The following is a 23,760-nucleotide window of genomic DNA, read 5'->3' as shown; positions in this document are numbered from 1 at the left end:
GGAAGTACAATGTCTTCTGGCCTGAGGACACTGCACATAGCGGTACATAGGCATACTTGCAGACAAAACACCCATACACACACACACACACACAAATTAATTAATTAAAATATCTGATTCCTTAGGCCTGTCTTTAATCAACCATAACAAAACTCAAATAGTGACTCCATGAGACCACACAAATAAATATATCTAGAACTTTATTCTTATAACTAAAATACAAGGGTTTTTTATTAGTGTGTGTGTGTGTGTGTGTGTGTGTGTGTGTGTGTGTGTTTCTCGGAAAAATGATATATTTCAGGGACTGGAGAAATAACTGAGAGGTTAAAAGCCCTTGTCCCTTTTGTTGAGGACCTGGATTCAATAATAAGTACCACATAGTGGTTCACAACCATCCATAGCCTCCCATCCAGGGGATCCAATAGGCATACATGTGCACACACATGTATGAATGAGGCAAAACAGACATACATGTAAAGTAAAATAAATACATCTTAAAAAAATTTTTTTAAAGGAATGATCACTAAATTTTAAGAACAAAGTCTTGAAATTCAGGGTATATGAAGTAATTTAAAATTAATTGAAGTATAAAAGATGAACGCTTAAATATTAGAAAATTCCTCAGATATTTCATAAATTGGATAAAAATTTCCCTGAGTGGTTAGCCTGTGACTATTGCATTTATTACTGTATCTTAGAAATGAGATGTATAGTTAAGAACTCAAGAATAAATTTATCATAATTACTTACTGAAAGAATGAATTTCCACATGAAGTAACCAAATTTTTCTATTATTTTAAGTTATTAACAATTTTTTAAAAAGATTTATTTATTTATTTAATGCATGAGTGCTCTATCTGCATGTACACCTTTATGCCAGAAGAGGGCATCAGATCCCACTAGAGATGGTTATGAGCCACCATGTGGTTGCTGGGAACTGAACTCAAGACCTCTGGAAGAGCAGCCAGTGCTCTTAACCACTGAGCAATCTCTCCAGCCCCTATTAACAATATTCTTATGAACAAAATCAAAACTCAAAAAACCTGAGGTCATGCAGCTGGAGAGATGGCTCAGTGGTTAGGAGTACTAACTGCTCTTCCAGAGGACCTGGTTCAATTCAATTCCAGCACCCACATGGTGGTTCACAACTGTCTGTAACTCACAGTTGTGGTGGAGAGATTTTATATATATACATACATACATATATATATACATACATATATATATATATAAAAGCCCTGAGGTCAGGAAGGTCAGCAACCCCTAGCTGAGGATTTTGGATGATAAACCAAGCTTAACACAATGAAGGGAACTAGTCAATGGAAGTGTGGCCCAACCACAAGAACCACAATAGACAGGGCTATCAGCAAAGCCAACCAGGAAGCCAGGGAGGTAGTTATAAAGACACATACATACTAGGAAAATTAAGTATCTTTATCAAAGTCAGCTAAAAAAAAAAATTACTTTGTTTTCTCCCCTTGACAACATAAACTAAGATCGTGAAGCCAAATTTATAATCTTCTTAAATGAATTCCAGACTACGGGATATAGCTCAATCTGAAGTTCTGCATTTAATCTCTGACAGACACTAAGGGAGAAGGTAAATAGATATCCTAAAGAAGTTACTCCAAAGACATTGTACACCAGAGGATGTAGGGAGAGGGAATCAAAGACCTTATGGAAACCTACTACTTCTAAAAGCTTATTTTAAAAATATAAAGGAGTTTGAACATAACAGAATGGGTGGACAAACACAGAAGCCATAGATTAAGATCTCAGTATCAGGCTTGAGATAGCTCCCTCTAAGTTATTGGTCAGGGAGACCCCAGAGCCTCCCAAACAATGCAGGCTATTGCCACTGCTCTTGACTGCCCACCACAGCTACACAGTAGGACTCTATCCTGTCGCTAAACATAGCACTCATTTTGGTTGTGGGATATATAGAAATCAAGATGGAACTAGTCCAGAAACTTCTCTGATGACTAGATTTTGCAGTGTCAGAAAGTGTCATGCAGGCTGCTGAGGAGAAAAGTCATCAAAGGAGGGTCCTGCATGCTATAGTACTGACCTACCAGGAAAGATGTGCCCACTGGTCAATAGTGGTATGACTATTATGGAGGCAACCAACTGCTGACAAGACCCAAGGCACACTCCACAGGAGGGACTCATGTCCAATACCGTAAAGGCCCAGAGATGAAGGGGAGCCTACTACTGCTGTTCTGTTAAAGGAACATGAGGGGGCTGGGGAAATGGCTCAGCAGCTAAGAACACTTTTTGTTCTTGAAGAAAACTTTGGTTCAGTTTGGTTCCCAGCACCCACATCATGGCTCACAATTGTCTGTAACTCCAGCTGAAGGGCTCTGATGCCCTCTTCTGGCCTCCATGGGTACCAGGCACACACATGGTATACAGACATACATGCAAGCAAAACACTCATGAACGTGAAATTTCAAAAACAACAACAAAACCAACTAAACTAAACAGACACATCAGCCTGCCTTCCAAATACTTTATATCTATAAATTTGTGCTACTCTCAACCTTAGTCAGAAAAGCTTCTTTTTCACTTCAGAGCGGTTAATGCAGAGACTCATAACTGGCCACAGTGCTGAGAAGAGGGGCAGAATCAGGTGTTCCCTTATCTTAATCTTCTAGAGCTAGCAGTACTTTGAAATTCAGAATTCTGATGGTTATTACAAGGACAACATATTATGTTTAACATACAATATGCTAGTATCATAGCATCATCTAGATGTTACTACATAACTAAACATACTTACATTTCTACAGTAAGTTCATAGTGTCTCAGGTCATGTTTTTTTTTTGTTTTTTTTTTTGGTTTTTTGAGACAGGGTTTCTCTGTGTAGCTTTGCGCCTTTCCTGGATCTTGCTCTGTAGACCAGGCTGGCCTCGAACTCACAAAGATCCACCTGCCTCTGCCTCCCGAGTGCTAGGATTAAAGGCGTGCGCCACCACCGCCCGGCTTCAGGTCATGTTTTATTCACATAACTTTAGTCAAAACTTTTTGGATTTTAGGAGAATGAATGTAAACTCAGGTAATAAAAGTACATTTACTTGAAGAAAAAAAAAAACAAAACAAAAACCTCCAGCAACTCCCAGATTTGGCACTTAACATTTAAAGGAAGCTGCCCAGGACTGAAGTCACCACTAAGAGCAGAAAACACAAAGGCGGGGCATATTTTCGGTGACACAACTGAACAGGAAAAAAATGACTTCTCAGAGAGAGGCTCTGGTGTTCTGATGCTCAAGAAAAAGGTGGGGGTGAGGGAGATCTTCCTTTGACAATACTTGTCTACAAGATTGTTCACATATGAATTTTAGGCCTGAAATCCACAAATAACACTAGTTTTAAGTAATGCTAAGATAGTGAAACACATTCCAGGTGCATGGGGAAAGCAAATCTAAATACTTCTGAACCAACATTATTGAAACAGACTACCCATGCTTGCTAATATTAACTATCAACTTGAAACAGCCCAGAATCACCCAAAAAGTCTCAACTGAGTAACTATCTGTATCAGGTTGTCTGTGAGGGATTATGTAGATTGTCTTAATTGAAGCAGGAGGGCCTATCCCATCCCGAGATAGGTGATCCTGTACTGTATAAGAAGGTGTAAGCCTGTGAAGCAAACAGCATTCCTCCATGGTTCCTACCTTCAGGTTCCTCTTTGAGCTCCTGCCCTGACTTCCCTCAATGATGGAGTGTGGTCTGAAGTGTAAGATGATATAAACCCATTCCTCCTCTAAGCTGCCTCTGGCCAGTGTTTTACCACAGCAAGAGAGAGAAACTCTAGTTTTACAAAGCCTCAACACTGTCCACATACACAGGTTCACAAAACAGGTGGCTGGTTGAGGTCAGTCAGCTAGAAAACTGTGGTAAAACTTGACAAAATCTATGTTCACACACCCACCCCTTGAAAAACCACATTCCACACCACCTCTGTGACTCTGACAAAACAAACAACGCTGCCTCAGATCCACCAGAACTGTAGATGGGAATACCAGTCAATTGTGTTGAATAGATCTGAGAAGATAAAAACAGAATTGAAATAAAAACAAAGGAAACAAGAAACTACAACAACAACAAAAAGTCAGAAAGAAAGCATTTCAAGAAATGGTTCAGCGGGCAAAACCATTTGTCCCACAAGCCTGAGAGCCAATCCCTGCAGCCGACTGTGGAAAGAAGCAAGCCTGAACTCTCTTCTGACCTCTACATGCATGACAGACCTTGCATGCCCACAATCACACACATATACACACAGAGTAAAATAAAATTTTACAAAAACTCAGAACTTTCCAAGATTAAATAAAACACTATATTCATTAGCAGACCAGACCTGTCTTTATAGACACTCTGTAAGCTACAAGCATTTGAAGAAATCATCCAACCTTTGAGAAATAGAGAAGATAAAAAGATAATAAGACTGGATAATAAGAATTCCAAAGAGCAGGAATTACAAAAATGAGAAGGTGGTGCAATTTCTGAACTAACAGAACAGGAAATAAAAAAAGTGCTATTTTCAAAATGCCTGGGTTTAACTCTAGCTCCTCACTTACTAGACAACCAGGGAAGGAATTTTCTAAACCACAGTATTCTCAAGGGTAAACAGGATATTAATACCTACTTAACACAGCTGTTATGACAATTAGATGAAATCCAAATAGATACTTAATACAGAACTCAATAAATGATACCTACCAGCAATCTAAAACATGAAAAGAATTAACCTACCAGGTGCAGGTCACAGTAGTAATATATGAGGACCGAGACCAAGAGGAGGTCATCTCCTCGGACAACGGCTTCCCTTCCAAATGTGGGAAAAAGAGCAGCACATTGTCCTGCTGCACGGTCTGCTGTTAGCACACAGCAAGGCAGTCACTCAGATATACTTCCTGATCCTTTGCACACCGACTCCACTCAACCCTCCAAATCCTCCTCCATTTGTGAGCTAGAGGTACAAAGACACTATTCTGACACTTTCATTCCTTGTTTTAAGTCCTGCGCTGTGACAAGGCACAGACATCACATATTTACTTACTTTTCATTAGTTTTTCTGATAGTTCTCTCAGTGGAGAAGAGGTACTACTTCTACTGGCTACTGGAAGTCTGGAAGAGGAGTCTCGGGAGTCTGTGGAGATTTGATGAGTTCCTGTTCTGGCCATTTCAAGATGGAGAGAGTGGGCACTGTGGCATTCCTGGGAGAGCAGCAAGTGAGTCTGAGTGGTCTGAGTTCTACTACTCAGGTCAACTCCTTCTGGTTGAGTCAGAAGCAGTGGGGCTGAACTAGAATCCCCCAACCTCCTGTCAAGAGATTCAGTTACAAAAGATGCTGTCGTTTCCTGCTTTTTAGATGGAGAGACAGGCTCAGCCAGTGAACTCTGTTTCACTGTGTTCAGACTGTGTGCTCTTATTCGGGACCAAGTTGTAGAGTAAAAACTTTCAGCCTCCAACCAAAATTTCACCAAGTGCTCCATTCTCCGAAGTTCCATAAACTGAAGGAAATATGGGAGGACAATAGCATCACGCAAGACTTGTTCAAGGGTCTTTGAAAGACTGGATTTGGTCTCTTGAGTTTGATAGTCCAGACAGGATCTGCCTAAAAGACAGAAGCAAATGAATAACCATTTGGTAACAATTTCCTATTTAAAGACAGACTACCAGTTTTTCTAACAGTGGAATCAGACAATACTTCCAAACTGACTGCTTTCCAAAATACTCTTTTTTACTCATTTACACCACTGCTAACTAGGAGTGGCCGTTTCCTTCAACTCCACTTAACATTCAAATTAGCAAATTCTGAATATATTTTAATATTTCGATTTATTATTTTGATTTGTATCTCCCTGAGTACTACTGAAATAAGTAATCTTTTTTTATTTTATTTATTTATTTATTTTTTACTTTTTGGTTTTTTCAAGACAGGGTTTCTCTGTGTAGCTTTGTGCCTTTCCTGGTACTCGCTTTGGAGACCAGGCTGGCCTCGAACTCACAGAGATCCACCTGCCTCTGCCGCCCGAGTGCTGGGATTAAAGGCGTGCGCCACCACCGCCCGGCCTTTTATTTTTATTTCTTTATTTGAAATAAGTAATCTTTTTTTGCGCATTCTTATTAAGTGCTCAAATACACCTCTTTATTTTTCTATTGGACATTTCTTATATTTACATGAACACAATACAGCACTACCTCATTACTCTTGTGGTTATTTTTTTGATGCATTTTTTTCAAAGTCTCTTCCAATCATGGAGTTCAATATCCTTTGATTGGAATCTCATATGTTTTATTAAGTTTGTCCTTGATTAGGCGTTAGTAAGAAGTGGTCACTTACCTAGGTCCCCAAAATGAGCAGCCTCCATGTGGCTTGGCTGCTTCTTAAGTGTTGCTGTTCTGCTACTTGAAAAGGAATCCATGTTGGCAGAAATGGCATTGATTGCAACATGACTTGGTCCTGCAGCTTCCAGCAAGGCATGATTTTTAGTGCTTTTTTGTGGGGAATGTACTGTTACTGAAGCTATAAATTTGAAAAAAAAAAAAAAGTTTAAAGTTAAACACAATTTGATGATCTGAAACCCATGAGCAGGCTTTAAGAAAATTTAAAAAACTAAACTTTCTAATACTTAAGCAACACTCAAAGATAGCTAAGGGGCTGAAGAGACAGTTCAGTAGCTAAGAGCACTGGCTACTCTCCAGAACATCCAGGTACAAGCCCAGCATCACCTGCAACTCCAGTTTCAGGGAATCTGGTGCCCTCTTCTGGCCTCTGTGGGGAACCAGACACACATGATGCACAGACATGCATGGTACACATGCAGACCGAACATCCATACTCATTAAATAAATAAAATTTAAATAAAATAAGCCAGGCATGTTGGCACATGCCTTTAATCCTAGCAAATGGGAGGCTGAGGCAGGTGGATCTCTATCAGTTCAAGGCCAGCCTGGTCTACAGAGAGAGCTCCAGGACAGCCAGGCCTTCATAGCCTATCTCTAATAAATAAATAAATAGAAGATAGTTCTATCAAGCAGCAAGCAAAGTGGAAAGAAAACAATCTATTCTAATTTATAACTCTCAAAATACTGCACCAAAACTCTAACTCAGAGAGATCTTTCTCTGAAAAATTAAAAGGACAGAAGGCAAGCTGAGTTTGGTGGTATATAACCACAATTCCAGCAGGGAGCCAGGAAGTCAAGTCAGGTTCCAGGTTAGTCTAGGCAACATGGCAAAACCTGTCTTCCAAAAGAGAAAAGTATAAAAATCTAGAAAGCATTTTGAAATGGGGACCTTTTCAACTTCTTAATATTTGCTTGCTTCACAAACAGACCTGAATTTAGAATAAATTCTTCTTCTTTTTTTTTTTTTTTTTTTAATTTTCTGGAGCTGAGGATTGAACCCAGGGCCTTGTGCTTGCTAGGCAAGTGCTCTACCACTAAGCTAAATCCCCAACCCCTAGAATAAATTCTTGAGAGAGAAAAAAAAAAATCTAGAAAAATGTTCATCACAATACTTTACTTTTTAAATTGAGCAACAAAGTTTATTCATCTAATAAAGACACTGATTACTAAAGTTCAAGCTACTTAAGCACTCTTAGGCAGGGCAAAGGGTCCCATGCCTTTGATACCAGCACAAGGGGACAGAGATGGGGGAAATCTCTCGAGTTCAAGGCCAGCCTGGTCAACATAGTGAGTTTCAGGCAAGCCAAGGTTACATAATGAGACCCTGACTCAAAAAACTAATAATAATAATAATAATAATAATAATAATAATAATAATAATCACTTCAAATTTACAAAGTCAATGGAGATGCAATTGGGTAGTAGAGTTGTTTATTTAGCATGTGTCAAGCAGGCCCTAGGTTTGATCCTCAATACCACAAATTGTTTTGTTCAGAAAACATTTTCTTTAGTAGTCTGACTTCAGCATCCTAAATTATAGGCTGGAGAGAGCGCTCAGCTGCTAAAGAACAAGAGCTCAGTTCCCAGAGTAGGAAGTTAGTTACCAACACAGTGGCAGGAAAAACTGACTCAATACTGTAACACTGTCAGAGCGGCACTTAAACTTGCTGCTGAAGCCGAGTTAAAACTCTGTTTGTCCTATCTAGTTCACACAAGTAGTAATGAATCTTAGAGAACATTCTGAATAAGTTTTGGAAAGCCAGGCATGGTGGCACACACCTTTAATCCTGGCACTCGGGAGGCAGAGGCAGGCAGATTTCTGAGTCCACGGCCAGCCTGGTCTACAGAGTGAGTTCCAGGACAGCCAGGGCTACAGAGAAACTCTGTCTTGAAAAACCAAAAAGCAGCCGGGCGGTGGTGGCGCACGCCTTTAATCCCAGCACTCGGGAGGCAGAGGCAGGCGAATCTCTGTAAGTTCGAGGCCAGCCTGGTCTCTAAAGCGAGTTCCAGGAAAGGCGCAAAGCTACACAGAGAAACCCTGTCTCGAAAAAAACGAAAAAACAAAACAACAAAAAAACAAAAAAACAAAACAAAAAAACCCAAACAAACAAACAAACAAAAAAAACACCAAAAAAGTTTTCAGTGTATTACGTTGCTACAACAGGAAAGAGAGAAATGGCACGGGCCTCAAGAATCTCTCAAGCTGCATCTCCTAGTACCCCTATAAGTGCTCACAATCTCGTAACACTCAGAACTATTTCTTATGATGGATACAGAGTACTACAACCCAACTGATGGCTCTCTGAGATGTTTACAGGCTAAAGCAGGTACAAATGGAACATACACAGCTGTTTACCAAATATGTAAGTCTGTCAGCCATTCAAAAGTTCAGAAATTATGGAATGGAGAAAAACTGCCTTCAAACTATTTGTTCAACTTTAAATGAAGGCCGTCTTAATTTTTTTTCATGTTAAATTGAAGGAAGTAAAACCATTTTAGCAAGTCTATAAACAACAGTTTTGCTTTTAACTTGTCTTTTTTTTTTTTTTTTTTTTTGGTTTTTCGAGACAGGGTTTCTCTGTGTAGCTTTGCGCCTTTCCTGGAACTCACTCTGTAGCCCAGGCTGGCCTCGAACTCACAGAGATCCGCCTGGCTCTGCCTCCCGAGTGCTGGGATTAAAGGCGTGCGCCACCACCGCCCGGCCTTAACTTGTCATTTTTGAGACAAGGTCAGACTATAGTGGCCAGGCCATCCTCAAACTCATAATCCTGCTTCAGCCTCCAGAGTGTAGGGATTACAGGTGTGCACTACCACAGCCAGCTTTCGGTTTAGAAGAATGTACTTATTTACAAGCATGTGTGTATGTGTTCTGTGTATGGGCACACCTGCCACAGTGCACACGTGGAATGCAGAGGACAACTTTGTAGAATTGGTTCTCCCCTTCACCTTTATGTGGGTTCCAGGAGATCAAACCCAGGGTCTCCAGGCTTGCCGTTGGCAAGCACGTTTACCCCCTGAGCCCTACCACCATGCCCGGCTAGTTTTTTTATTCAGACAATAGCTACACAGAAAATTCTATGTGACTGTCTTCTTTCTAATCATATCTTAATTAGAAAGCCATGATAACAAAAATGCTATGAATAAATTTGTGTAGTACTTTCTCTTAGGGGCTGGAGAGGAAAGTGGTCAATCAGTTAGTAGTCTTTGCTTTTAAAGAGGGCCAGGGTTATGTTTCCAGGGCCCACATGGTGGCTCTCAACCATCTGTAACTCTAGTTCTATCCCTTCTTCGTGCATGGTGTACACATATCCATGCAGGGAAAACACAAGGCCTTTCTCCCCCTCCTCACTATTCTGTCAGAACTCATGCTTCCCACCTGCCCCTGTTCCTTCCCAACAGTCTCTTTCTTTGGACTCCATGGCACCACACTCCCTAATTTCCTCTTGAGTCTGTTCATCCTTCTCATTCTAAAATTCATCTCCTAAGTGTCCACTGTCAGAAATGGCCTCCTTCCTTGACTCTTCTTCCTAAAGATATTCTATATTGCTTTCTTCTAGAAAGTACATTTATTTTCAAACCTTCTGTTATTACTAAAGCAAAAGTTTGCAAACCTTAAACTATAAGCTCTTGCCCCTTAAATAAACTTAGTAAAAATCAGACCTAATTATGTCTACAAAACCAATAAAAGTAGAGTAGGTAATGTACCTCTATTGTTTCCTTGGCAACAGCTCCTGGGGAAGCCTCTGGGGAGCAGCTGAGGAACCCCTGGCCCGATTTCATATCTATCCTTTGATATGGGCTCTGTTCTTACACTCCTATTTATTGCTGGGGATTCCCACTCTGGCTTTGCACATCCAGACATATTTGTCCAAATATAAGACTCATCACCTCTTCTAAACCAATTCTCCTTTCTAATTTCTGTCTGTCTGTTCAGATCCACCAGTCGGCAAAGCTCAAAAGCACAGTCTCATTCTTTCTCACTATCTGATTTTTTTCACTATCTGTTTTCTTTTCTTGGAGTAGTTTACTTTCTTATTTATTTTCAAGACTAACTCTTTTTCCTACAGTACAAAAGAATTTCTGAGTCTCATTCTTAGAATTCTTCCGGAATACCTGTCATGAAAACCACATGACATCAGTATGCTGCTCAAAGGACCACATTTTATCTGGCTCAACTTTCTTTTCTGGCTTTTCGTTTTTTTGTTTTTTTTTCCCCCGGGGGGGGGGGGGGATCACTCTTTTTCGTCTATTGCATGAAGAAGAGGCACTAGTATGAGTGAACCTCAAATGGATACATTACACAGATGTGAGGTTTTTTAAAACTGTGACAAGGGACAGAAGGGAAATTCTACTCATTGGAAGGAAATCCTCACTTAAGCTCCTGGGAGCCACAAGCACTTAAAACCCATGAACCTTCAGGGAATCACCCTTAGCCAATCCAGTCTCTATTAGGCACTGGTATATGTTCTGTAGATGAATTACACCTCCATATTCGAGATGCTCAATTATGGTACAATGGTAACAAAGGCAAATTTCTTCTTAAATGCCTTACTAGTTTCTTTTTATCATAATCATCAGTGATCCCTAGGATAGCAGTTGAAGGGTCTTCCTGTCAACTGGATTCTTACATGGATACTGAATGCCAGTAGGAAGTAGGTCATCAACTTTGAAGTTCTAGAGAGCAAGAACTGGATACAATTCCTCCTTCTTGGTGGAAATGGCCTACAGAAGGGAGCTACAGGAAAAAGGGGCGTGGATGGACAGACTGGACAGACGGGAAGCACTGGAGCATCAGGAATCAAGAGGGTTGGACAGAGAGGCAGCTGAATCTTTGGCTGCAAATCAGTGACTAGGGCCTATTTTCTGGTCTTTTTGGCTCTGTATAACCTCATTTCAATCATTTTGTAAAAATTTCCCTTTCCTTAGCTGAAGGCTCCTCTACCCCATATATATATTAAAAAAAAAATTTAAAGGCTGGCAGGGACAAAATAAACAATCTTCTCTTTCATCTAAATCCTCTTATTCTTCAGTGAGTATATAGACCGAATCATTCCCATGAAATCTTCCCTAAAGTTTACTGACCTCAGATTTTCTGGGCTCCTTGCAATCCTTCACATCAGCTCACTATGTTAACACTAGGCAGTAATCACTGCCATCGGGCACCTGTGACAGACAGGCACTCTGCTTCTGTGTCTATGGCTTTTTACTCATTTTGATCTCTCTGGACAATTCTTCAAGACTGGTATTTCCTCCGTGTTATAGGTAAAGGCAAACACACAGAAAAGTTAAATACTTTGTCCTAGGTCTATGAACTTGGGAAGGGCCATTTCAACAGGCAGCATTCCAACCTAGGTCACCTAGAGTCTCATATCTTTGGTTAAAACCTCAGACCCTAGAATTACTGTGTGTGAAACATATAAAAATGAATGACTCAAAAGTGCTTCCCACGCAATATACTACAACTGAACATGTAATTCCCAGGCTTGGTTCTGTGAGGCAAGCCAGAAAGGTAGCAAGTGATAAACCTTACATCCGTGTCCCTTGCATCTCAGATTTAATCAGTAACAAACTTCAATTCATTTTACCTGTTGCACTTTCAATTTTGTCCTGATCTCTTTATTACCACCACTAGTTCAAATCACCTGTAAAATTATTTGGCAAAATTTCCTCTCCTCTACCAATCTCAATAAATAAAAGCAATATCCCAGTCTTTCATGGTCTCTGTTACAGCCAACTTTTTAATGTCAAGAATAAAAATGCTAGCTGGGCGTGGTGGCACACACCTTTTAATCCCAGCACTCGGGAGGCAGACAGAGGCAGGTGGATCTCTGTAAGTCTGAAGCCAGCCTGGTCTACAGAGCAAGATCCAGGACAGCCAGCACTGTTACACAGAGAAACCCTATCTTGAAAAACCAAAACAGAAAGGAATTAAAAGTGCTCTATAAATGGAGGCCATTACTATCTAAGTAGGTCCTGCTACTCACACTGCAACTTTTATCCCTACATATGTCTCTGTGTATGCATATGTGTGCACATGCATGCATGCAAACAAGTGTGCGTGCTTGTGCGGCAGGGAGTGTTTGTGGAAACATGAGGGTAACTTCCAGGAATCAGTTCTCTCCTGCCACCGCATTTTCACCCGCTGAGTCCCTCAGAGTACAAACTTCTGGAAGGGCAGTTTCTTTTAATGCTTCTGTTGTTATCCTAAGGTCAAGTCTATAACAGCTGAGCAGAGATTATGTGCTCTCACTAGCAGATTATGAGCATGAAATCTATTTTATATATTATTTGTGAGGTTTTTCTTTTTTGGGGGGAGGGGACATTATTTATTTACTTGGTTTTTCTTTTTCTGAGATAGGGTCCTGCTGTGCCGGAACTGGCTAAGTAGGCCAGACTGGCCTCAAACTCACCAAGACCTGCCTGCCTGTCTCCTGAGTGCTGTAATTAAAGGCACGTTTCACCTCACCCACCTATCATGAAGTTTCTAAAGCTCAATTTTAATTTAGAGAACTAGAAACCCACTGGAAAACAAAATGCTGCCCACCTCCTCACTGCTCTGACGGCCTCGAGTGCTAGTCCCTTCCCACAACACAGTCAGAAACCACTGCTTCACAAACGTCCGCCTAGGACCTTTCACCTTTACCAAATGCCAGTCACAGCTGGCTTAAAGAAAACAGCTTAGTACCGAATCCAGCTTACTTTAAATTATCAGTGATAAGTTTACAATAAGGTTGTAGGGGCATTTTTTCCTCTAATCTTGCAAACCGTGTAAATGTTACAATTATACTCTCTGGCAAATTGAGCAGACGGTAAACACTCAATGCTGGCCACATATCAAAAAACACAAGAAAAATCTAAGCAGTATTCTGCATATTTTAGCTATGTTATACAATGAAATTTGTATGTACTGGCTATGGAAATAATTTTCTATTGTAAATTTTCTCATCCCAATCTCAATATGCTAGACATCGAATAAAAACACCCAGAAGAGATAACTTAAAAAAAAGAAAGAAAAGCATACTTAAGCCCATAAATAAGAACAGTGCATTAACATTCACAAAGTACTGTGAATAAGCTTAACTGAAGGCCATTGATTCTAATACAGTGAAAACTGTACTCGTCCACATTTCTGAGCAGAGAGAAAACCAGCCTTGTAAATGGGAGGCTCTCTAGCTGTCACAGCTCAGTGTTTGTTTTACTGAACAAAGCCGATGAATTACTGTTAGGGAACAATCAAATGTCTGACTAATAAGGAGCTGCTTCACTTTAGAGCAGCCAGCAAATGCCAGTAAAAGCCTGTTAGAGTAGACATGTTAAGAGAGAATAAGTCATAATTATAAATAATCATAACACTGAAGAATGATTACTGTCACAAGAAGAGAGGAGATAAAAATCAGAGCGCTCCTAACCCCAAAGCCCATTGCTGTGAATACAGAGAACTCACTCACCTTTGATGGACTTGACGTCTGAGCTCTTCTCTTGCTCTTTACCTTTCACTAGAACACAAAAAGGCATCATGACCAACTATAGCAGTCAAAGAGATCCATTCTATAAATTGTCACCATCAGACTCTTGAATCTAACAGACAGGTATTCTAAGTTCCAAAACAATGAACTATGTGCCCTGGGGGTGGGACAGATCTCAGGAAAGAATTCTCTGAGAAACTAACCCTCGAAGAGGTCTTGATCAAACCTCAGGGAGGGCTTCTCAAGAGCCAACCTTCAAAACAGCTACAGTCAAGTTCTGCCTCTTGCTACTTATCAGCTATGTAATCTTGGGCAAGTTATTTTATTTCACTGAATGTTAATTTCCTCAAGTAGTAAAATCAGGTCATTAATAAAACTCATTTAGAGGGTTGCTGATGAAAAGTGGAACACTTGTAAAAGGCGTCTGAAATGAATTTAGGATGTTAATACCACGACATCATCCACTATGCTGCCTACAAGTGCAGTAAAGAAAAAGACTTCTTGGTTATATATAGCATCTTACTTCTTTTGTATGCCCTCCCTAGCTTTGAGTACAAACATCTCAAACTTACAACCTCAATTCCTAAGTCTAAGGTCTCACAAGTTGTCTCTAAAATGATTACATAATCTTTCCTTTATTACACAAAACAGTGAAAATTCTATAGCAGAGAAGCTCACAACAGCAAGTAAGAAAGCTGTAAATGCTCTAGGCAAGTGTGGATTCTATTATAAGACCTGACATGAGGTTATTTTTAATCTGTTTTACTTTTCTTGTGTTAGTTTTAAACATTAAATTTCCTTGGATTCATCTTGAGTGGCTTATCAAAGTAAGAAATCTCAGAATGTGCCAGGTCTCTATATTCTGAAATATTAACGTTGAAAAGCCAGTAGCAAAGAATAGCTGGTTCTCAGGGTATCCCCCTCGAGTCAACCTACCAACAGCCCGAGTCTCTGGCATGTGCCCAACTCTCCTGCATCAGAAAAGGGCCCTTGCCTTCAGCAAATCTACTTCCAAGCATGTAGGCATCAACACAGAAAAGGTAAGGTGGCTGGCTGCCGGTAGTAGTCACTGCCATTGGTAACAGAAAACACCCGGATATGTGACAGAGTGACTGACTGGTACTTTACAGCAGTCCTCCTGCCTCAGCCTTCTAAGTGCTAGATCTGCATGACCGCACCACCCACCATCACACTGTGGCCTATTCGTCTCTTCTGATATAAGGAGATGGAAAAACCTGTGCTCTAGAGCGGATGAAATTACAAGATTCTCATTTTCTTTTTAAATAATATCTTAAGTTCTGTTATGACGGTCCTTATATTTTCACACAAAAATGCCCCATTAAGAATTAGCACTGACTTTTTTTTAAGTACTTTTTTTTGGAGACAGGGTTTCTCTGTGTAACAGCCCTGGCTGTCCTGGAACTCACTCTGTAGACCAAGCTGGCTTCAAATTCATAGATCCCCCTGCCTCTGCCTCCTGAGTGCTGGGATTAAAGGCTCGCGCGCCACAGACTTTGAACCGCCCTTGCTCCTGTCGTGTCATTTGAGGAGTGACTCTCAGAGCCCCAGTCCACTGCTCGCTGCTGTGTGAGCTTGTGAAAAGGTAAAACATAGGGGTAGGTGGAGACCATTTACTTCACGACAGCCAGGAAACGGGGCCAATGCCATCTTGTAACATCACCTGTATATTCCTAACTTCCAAGTTTACATCTTCGGCTTTGCTCCTCATCTAAATCCAGACTGGTGTAGCTGACTATGGTCCACTTTTTATCTCTGACAGGTTTACTTAAATTACCTGAAACTCAACTCCAAACTTGGCTCATGTAGACCTATCATCAGGTTTTTAGTATTGACTTTCTCAGGGTAAAACTTCAGTCGATCCTTGAACGTCTTTCTTTCCTGCTCTGTATTCAGCAGGTCTGTTATGGGCTATCCCAGAACACAACCTACATTCAGCATGTGTCACCACTCTTGACAGTTAACACTGGCTGAGGCAGGTGCCTCTGTCTAGACTGGGTACCTAAGGAAGTCCTCTGAGATGTTATTTGAATTTCAGCTTAAATGTCAAGAGGGAGCTGATTTTATAAAGATTGGGAAAGCACAAGCACTTTGCTATCACCTTGCTTATGGAGTGAATAGTTATCTAGTGGGAAAAATTCCGTATCTCCTACCTTTTATTCTACAGCTGTATCTATACATCTATATCTATATTAAAGGTTCACAAACTTATTCTGAAAAGCACCAGAGTATAAGCATTTTACATTTTTTTTAAAGATTTATTTATTTATTTATTATGTTTACAGTGTTCTGTTTGCATGTATTCCTGCAAGCCAGAAGAGGGCACCAGATCTTATTACAGATGGTTGTGAGCCACCATGTGGTTGCTGGGAATTGAACTCAGGACCTCTGGAAGAATAGTCAGTGCTCTTAACCTCTGAGCCATCTCTCCAGCCCTGCATTTTACATTTTTAAAAAATTTTTATTTGGGGCTGGAGAGATGGCTCCATGATTAAGAGCAATGGCTGCTCTTCCAGAGGACCCAGACTTGATTTCCAGTACTCACATGGTGGCTCACAACTGACTGGAACTCCAGTTGTAGGTGATCAACGCTCTCTTCCAGGCTCCAAGAGCACAGCATACACATGATGCACAAACATACATGTAGGTCAAACACCCATACACATTTTTTTAATCTCAAATCTTTTATTTTATCCATTGCACTGTGTGTGTCTATGTCAGCACACACGTATATGGAGATCAGAGTACAATGTTTGTGAGTCCTTTCTACTTTCACCATGAGTTCCAGGGACTGAACTCAAGTTGTCAGACTTCCCAGCAAGCACTTTGTCCTGAGGAGCCATCCCACAAGTCCCCAACTGTAACTTGTTAAGTTCTGCTGACCTCAAAGGTCTCTGTTTGCACTATCAAACATACCAACATGTCTGTGTTACAGTAACTGGTGGTGCACTGTGACCTCAAAGGTCTCTGTTTGCACTATTAAACATACCAACATGTCTGTGTTACAGTAACTGGTGGTGCACTGTGCTGCTGAGATGGCTTAGTGGTCAAGAGCCTGGGCTGCTCTTCCAGAGGACCCAGGATTGGTTTCCAGCACCCACGATGTGGCTCACAGCTCTCCCTAGCTATAGGATCCAACCTCCTCTTCACACCTTCTAAGGCATCAGACACACACACACACACACACACACACACACACACACACACACACACACACGGTATACACACAAACATGCATATATATAAAAAACCAAAAAACTGGTGGTGTGGGAGATTTGATCAATGGTATATCTTGTCTCTGAAATACAGAAATAAATTCCAGGAACTGGAGAGATGGCTTAGCCTATGAAGTGTTTGCCACATAAGCTTGATTGACCTGAATTTGATCTTCAGGACCCACATTAAGTTGGGAGAAAAGAACTGACTCCACAAAGTTGTACTCAGTCTTATGTGCCCAGTGACACCTTGCCCACACAAAATAATAAAATATATATTTAAAAAAATGTCCAAATGGAAAGGAGCACAACTGGTGAATATAACAAAATTTGAAATGATTCAGAGGGAAAAGAAACAAACAAACATCTGCTCTTGGGGTAGAGAATGGTATTTAAAGTTCTGTAGTTAAGGGCACATACTACTGCTGCATGTGGTGGCGCATGCCTTTCATCCCAGCGCTCAGGCAGACGTAGGTGGATCTCTGAGTTCCAGGCTAGCCTGGTCTAGAGTGAGTTTCAGGACAGCCTGGACTACAAAGAGAAATCCTTTCTTGGGGGGCAAAAAAAAAAAAAAAGAGCACATACTACTCTTGTAGCGAACCTGAGTTTGGATACTACCACAAGTGTTGAGTGGCTTGCAACTGACTGTAACTCTAGCTCCAGGGGATCTGACACTCTTCTGAACTCAGGGCACCTGTATTCCCATGTACACACACATACACTCACACACACTTGTAATTTAAAGAATTTAAAAAACAAATTTCTAGAAGGAAAAGGCTCCATCTCAAATGCAGCTTCTGAGTGTCTTGGAGTGGGCTGAAATTAGTTCACACATTTGCTGCTCTTCTGTAGGTCCAGCAAATGACGGCAGGATCTTTATTGCCTTTGAAGGCTGAGGTCACTGTACTGAAAAAAGGATTCTCCTTTCTGCTTGTGTCTTCTGGTTTTCAGAGCCATGAGCTATTCATCTGGTTGGAATATTCAGCACAGTGCCAAGTGGCCAGGTGTGATAGTTTATGTTTTGAGAGCTAGATCTTGGCTTCCCAGTGTGCAACTGTGCCTATCAATAACATTTCAAAAGGAGAAAGCCGGCCACAGTTAAAAATAGCAAGGATGAGAATAGGAAAAGCATGGCTACAGTAGGGCAATTGTTCTCACCACTTTGCATTTGTTATCTCAGCCGGGCGATATCCTTGCATATTTGCATAGGAAAATACCTACTTGAATAATTATCAATGTCAATATTTGTAAGTAAAAATTAAAAAACAAGTTTATTACTAGGAAAACAGGTAAACAGAGATGTATTTATGAAGGAATCAAGTAGTTACAATAAATTCCCATCACCCATATGGTGGCTCACAACCATCTGTAACTAGTTCTAGAGGATCAGATGCTCTCTTCTGGCCTGTTCAGGCATAGGCACACACACGGTGCACATACACACACACACACACACAGGCAAAACACCCATACAAATAAAAAAGTCAATGCTAATTCCTTTGGAACATTTCTATGTCAAAGTAGAAATAAAAGGGCCATCATGACAAGACTTTCTTTTTTTTTTTTTTTTTTTTTTTTTTTTTTTTTTTTTGAGACAGGGTTTCTCTGTGTAGCCCTGGCTGGCCTGGAACTCTGTAGACCAGACTGGCCTTGAACTCACGGAGATCCTCCATCTCCCAACTGCTGAGATTAAAGACTAGGAGAGACATCTTTAAGATATTCTCAAAGACAAATGAAAATCTTGTAACTCCATTCATTCCAGGGCGTGTATACCAGAAGAGACAGACAAGCCATGCTCTATTACATCCCTGTAATCCTGTCCTCAGAAGACTGAGAAAGGACTGCTGTTTAAGGCCAGTAATGCCACATATCAAGATACTAATTTGATCCCCCCCCCCCCCCCCCCCGCTAAAATAAAAGAGATGAAAACCATGACAGAATTACAAACAGTATCTCTCAAAAGACTTAGATCCAAAAGTAAAACTTAATGCAATATAGACAGAGAGGCAATCTAAAATGAGAAAACACTACGGTAATTGTTATCATTTTCCCCCTGGTTTGTTGTTGCCGTTTTACCTGTTCTGTGTATATATACCATGTGCATGCCTAGTGCCCAAGGAGGCCAGAGGAGGGTGGGTACAGGATTCCCTGGACCTGGAGTTACAGATGGTTATAAGCTGCCATGTGGGTTCCTCTGTACAAGAACGACACATGCTCTGAAGGGCTGAGCTACCGCCAACCCCCTTTCCTGCTTTCAGATTTACCATTTTAAGTGAAATGTGACATAGTAAACTTCATCAAGGAAGAAAAATGAAGTGAGGGGGAGGCTCTTTATAAGATGGTTTTCAGAAGACAGATGTGGTGATACATGCCAGCAATCCCAATACTAGAGGCAGAATAATGGCTACAAGTCTGAGGGCAGGCACCCTGATCACACCAGTAAATCCTAAGGCCAGGCTACAAAGCTAGACTGCCTCAACCCAACACTCAAAAAAAAAGCCTGTTTCTAGCTTCAATTGCCATATCCAGTCTCCAAAACTCATCTGGAAGGATTTTTTTTTAAGTACGCTTATTTACTTTGTGGGTGTGGACATGCCACAGCACATGTATGGAGGTCAGAGAACAACTTACGGGAGTCACCCTTTCCCTCCACCATTGTGGGTCCTGGGGCACAAACTCAGATGGTCAGGCTTCTTCTCAGTAAGAGTCTTTACCCGCTGAGCCACCTGACTCAAGCTTCCCACGCAAATAATCAGATCACTCTTTATTGTCAGGTTATCCCTCTCCAAAAGTTTTATCTATTCTTTCTGTATTTGGAATAAAACTCAATAATGTGTTTGCCCACCTACCTCTGTATGCCTCAGTCACAGTAGCTGTCTTGCCTTTCCTGAAGGGCACCAGCTCTCTCTCTCTATTCCTGGTACCTACAGTGTCTTTCCTGACCTCTCTACAGTTACATCCTCATACTGCTCCACTAGCTTTATGTTTCAAGGTGACATACTGAGCTCTTCCTCTAACACCCAACCAAAATAGGTCTCTTTTCATAAATTACTCTTTCATTACACATCATTCAGTTTGTAAAGATATACACACACTTTTTAAAAAAATTTTTATTCTTTTGCTTATTTATTCTCTGCCGAGAGCATCAATGAGCTCCACAGGTACAGAGACTATGTCCCCATGACTGTTCAATGACATCCTAGCAGTGTCTGGCAGACTGGACACTTGGCAGTGTGTGTTGAATGAACAGACAACAGTCTGTTGTCGTGCGACATGAAGTTAGTCCCATACTTAGAATGTATTTTCCCCCTTAACAAGTAAGCACCCAACACTGTCACACAGTTAATAACTCCAGGGGTATTAAGACACTTTACTGATAAAAAGCTTCCAACCATTTCAACAGTTTCATTCATTCATTCACCATCTAGCATTAACAGTCAGCTTCGGTCCTATGAGGCCTTTAGGAATCACCTGATTCTCAGCTGGGAGAAAAGTGGGTTAACTGGATGCTCCAGGTTACAGAGTTTATGAAAAAGCTGTCGTGTGAATACAAGTCTGAGTAAGTGTAATTTTTTTTTAAATCTGTCTGGTATATCTTCTCTGAAGCAACAAGAATGGACACATACAACCATCACCATCTAAAGAGATTTTGCTTGTTCCAATTTGTTATGTATTTTTAATGAAATGCAACAACCTTCTCCAGGATCAAAATCACCCTGCCTCTTACTTTAAAACTAAGCAAGCTTTTACAACTGAACATCAGAAATCTAAGTAGCTCATTTATAAAAACAGCAACGATTCCAATAATTAGTAAACTTGCTAAATCATCAAAAACAGTAGTCTTCTGAATACGGAACTTCAGTAGTAAGAAATTTTATTTTGGGAATAACAGTGGGCCCCCTTTCGCTCTCCAACCCCGTCCCCAAAAGAGGAAACTAGAAAATAACGCTGGTTGAAGAAACAACAGTTTCACGTGGTTTTAGGTATAAGTCCCTCAATATTCGGAAAAGTCAGACTTCCTCTAAGTAAAGGGATTTCCTTGATCTTGATCCACACAGGACGCTCTTGCACATAGACAACACACACATACAAACCTCTGGAAACCAAACACACCAGAAAGGCCGTTCTTTAGCAAACAAGTGTTAACTTCTATGGGGTTTGAGCAAGCACTTTCGGCCCAGAGCGACAATGCCCCTCCGACCTCGCATGAGGCCACCTTCTACCCTGCGGAGTCCCGGGCAGTGCACCGCAACCGCGGGTGTCGGCGCCGAGGCCGAGCGGCTCACCGAGAGCCTCGCAGCCGCCCTGACGAAGCCCCTGCAGGCCAGCCGCCCCCCCGCCGCCCGGCTCGCCCCCCGCCGGCGACCCCACGGCTACCTTTCCGCCGGAAGAAGGACATGGCGGGGCCCGGGTCGGGGCGGAGGGCGCGGGGGGACTGTCGCGGGGAGGGCCCGGCTCCCCTCATTCAGCAGCTGGCTGGGACTTCCGGGTCCGCAGGAGCCGCCGCACTAGCCAGAAAACAGCCCCTTCTTCCGGGTGTGGGCGCTGCAGCCTCCTCGGGATGCCCCGGCAGCTGCTGCCGCCATGTTATCAACAAGCCACCCGCCCGGAGTTCCGGTCCTTCCGCGCGCGGGGCTTCACGGGAGGCCCCGGCCCCGCCCCCTCCCGGCGCACCTCCTCCCGCGGGGCTGGGGCGCGCGCCCGCCGCGCCCACGTGACCCGGCGTCCTTGCGTCCCGGAACCCTTCCCGCGGGTGGCTCCGGCTGACGGTCTCTCTTCGCTGAGCCTTTTTTGCAGAGCCGCAGCGCCGCCTTTTCGCTGAATTTTGCTAAATGGCAGGGACTGACTGGCAGCTTTACCCTGCCAGGTCTCCCAAACACCCCGGAGAGCCAGCAGGACGAGGAATCGAGAGCAGCAATCTTTTCTTACGGGGTTCCTGAGGCTCCGTCCCTCAAAGTGACCTCGGGAAGGAAGGAGAAAGAGTAGTAGGCTTATTTTCAGACTGGGATCCCTACAGATGCTCAAAACGGAAAGGGCCAGAAACCTAAAAACCTAGACAGTGAACCATTTTTTCCGTTCTTATTCGAATGCTAACTTCCTATGAATCTTTTGGCTTCCTTCAATCCTTAAAGCCTCCCCACTTTTAGTGCCCTGGGTGGATGGTCACTATAGCTCCTGCCAGAAAGGAACCAGGAACTCATGACGCACATATTCGCTTATTTTTATGTTGGATCAGTGAAGTCTACTTGAGGCAAAAGGAGAAACAAATTCAGAAGATGCAACTTGCCTGATTCTTCGGTGTGTAAAACAGGAACTAAAGCCTGGAGTCTTAACCGTATTATTAGAGCTCATTAATACAATGGCCGGTTTTGTTTTCTGGCCCGTTTGCTAAGACATGAAATACCACCAGTGCTAAATTCTTAAAAACATACCGTGCATAGATACTGTACTGAGCCCTCCAGGTTAGTAACAGTCATTAAGCTTGTTCTTGGTATGGAGGAAACCGGGTGCATTCCATCCTCGCAAGGTCACTGCTAGCTAGAAGTGACGCCCAGGTTTCAAGGTCAAAACTCTTCCAGGTAAAAAGAACATTTCTAGGAAGGCTGAGCAGGAGCAGGAAAGAAGAGCAGAGGGTGTGACTGTCCTTAGTGAGGTAACGGTGGGGAGAGTTAGCTGTGCGAAGATTGGAGGCTCACTTGGAAGTTAACGTTGCACTCTGAATGTACCTTCAACCCCATTCAGACCCACCTCTCACCCTTATGCGTCCTTCGTGCCTAATACTGTTAAGGTTCAGGCCAGACGAGGTGTCGTGGTGGCCAAAGCCTTTAATGCCAGGACTTGGAAGGCAGGAGCAGGTGGATCTCCTGAGTTTAAGGCCAGCTTGATTTACTTGGGGAATTTCAGGCCAGCCAGGGATTTGTAGTAGATCTTGTTTCAAAAGAATAAAAACAAAACAAGGTATTGAAGGCATGGCTTAGCAACTAGGAGCACAGACAATACTTGCAGAGGGTCACAGTTAGGGCATCCACTCCTCTGAGAATGTGTAGTGCTTCTCCCATTCCTCTCCCTTCTGGAGTTCCAATCTTGGCCGGGACTGTTTTGTATTTGTTGTCTGGTTGGTTGACCAGGGCAGGAGGCCCACCAGAGGGGTGAGTGTGAAAAATCCCTTGAATGCCTTGAATGAACGAAATGCCAAAGGGGTTGAGGAAAGGGCTCCGGTTCCATTATGTCTTCTTGAACTCTTACTCATTCTCTCTGGCTGAACATAGATCAGTGTTGAGGGAATGTTTCCAGTAAAATGGATCCCTTTGAGTCCCTCCTACCAGAAATTCTGGAGTTGCTTTTATACTCTGTAAGAAATAGATTATTCTGGTCCATTTTCAGTGTGAGAGGCACCTAGAGTTCATCAGAGCTACAGATAAGCAGGATACAACAGGTCCACTACCTGGTGGCTGGTGGTGGCTTGTCACAGAACTCTTAAGAAAGTTACAGGTAGTCTACTGCCTTGCTGAGCCCATGGTCACAAACAGGTGGGAGGGGGCAGGGCTGTCTCAAGCCCCAAACTATTCTTTAGATAAGGCTTTGTGTCCTAAACCAATAAAATGGCAAATTTGGGAAAGGGGCAAGGTCCAGCCAATGGAGACGAGGAC

The 23,760-nt window shown here is 42.1% G+C and overlaps 1 protein-coding gene across 1 annotated transcript in view; it reads right to left on the bottom strand.

Annotated features, from left to right (window-relative positions):
* The window catches only part of Akap10 (A-kinase anchoring protein 10), a 69,071-nt gene extending 47,314 nt beyond the window's left edge, over positions 1 to 21,757 (bottom strand). Inside the window, exons 1-4 of the mRNA XM_052757173.1 lie at positions 21,488 to 21,757; positions 13,860 to 13,907; positions 6,347 to 6,529; positions 5,060 to 5,617 (exon numbers count right to left, since the gene is read on the bottom strand). Coding sequence (XP_052613133.1) covers positions 5,060 to 5,617; positions 6,347 to 6,529; positions 13,860 to 13,907; positions 21,488 to 21,575 — 877 coding nt within the window. The 5' untranslated portion in view covers positions 21,576 to 21,757. The remainder of the gene's footprint in view (positions 1 to 5,059; positions 5,618 to 6,346; positions 6,530 to 13,859; positions 13,908 to 21,487) is intronic.
* Positions 21,758 to 23,760: the final 2,003 nt, after the last annotated feature.

Source organism: Peromyscus californicus, unplaced genomic scaffold, assembly GCF_007827085.1.
Source record: "Peromyscus californicus insignis strain IS unplaced genomic scaffold, ASM782708v3 Scaffold_3__1_contigs__length_106647218, whole genome shotgun sequence".
Taxonomy (NCBI): Eukaryota; Metazoa; Chordata; class Mammalia; order Rodentia; family Cricetidae; genus Peromyscus; species Peromyscus californicus.
This window is presented reverse-complemented; position numbering and strand designations above follow the sequence as displayed.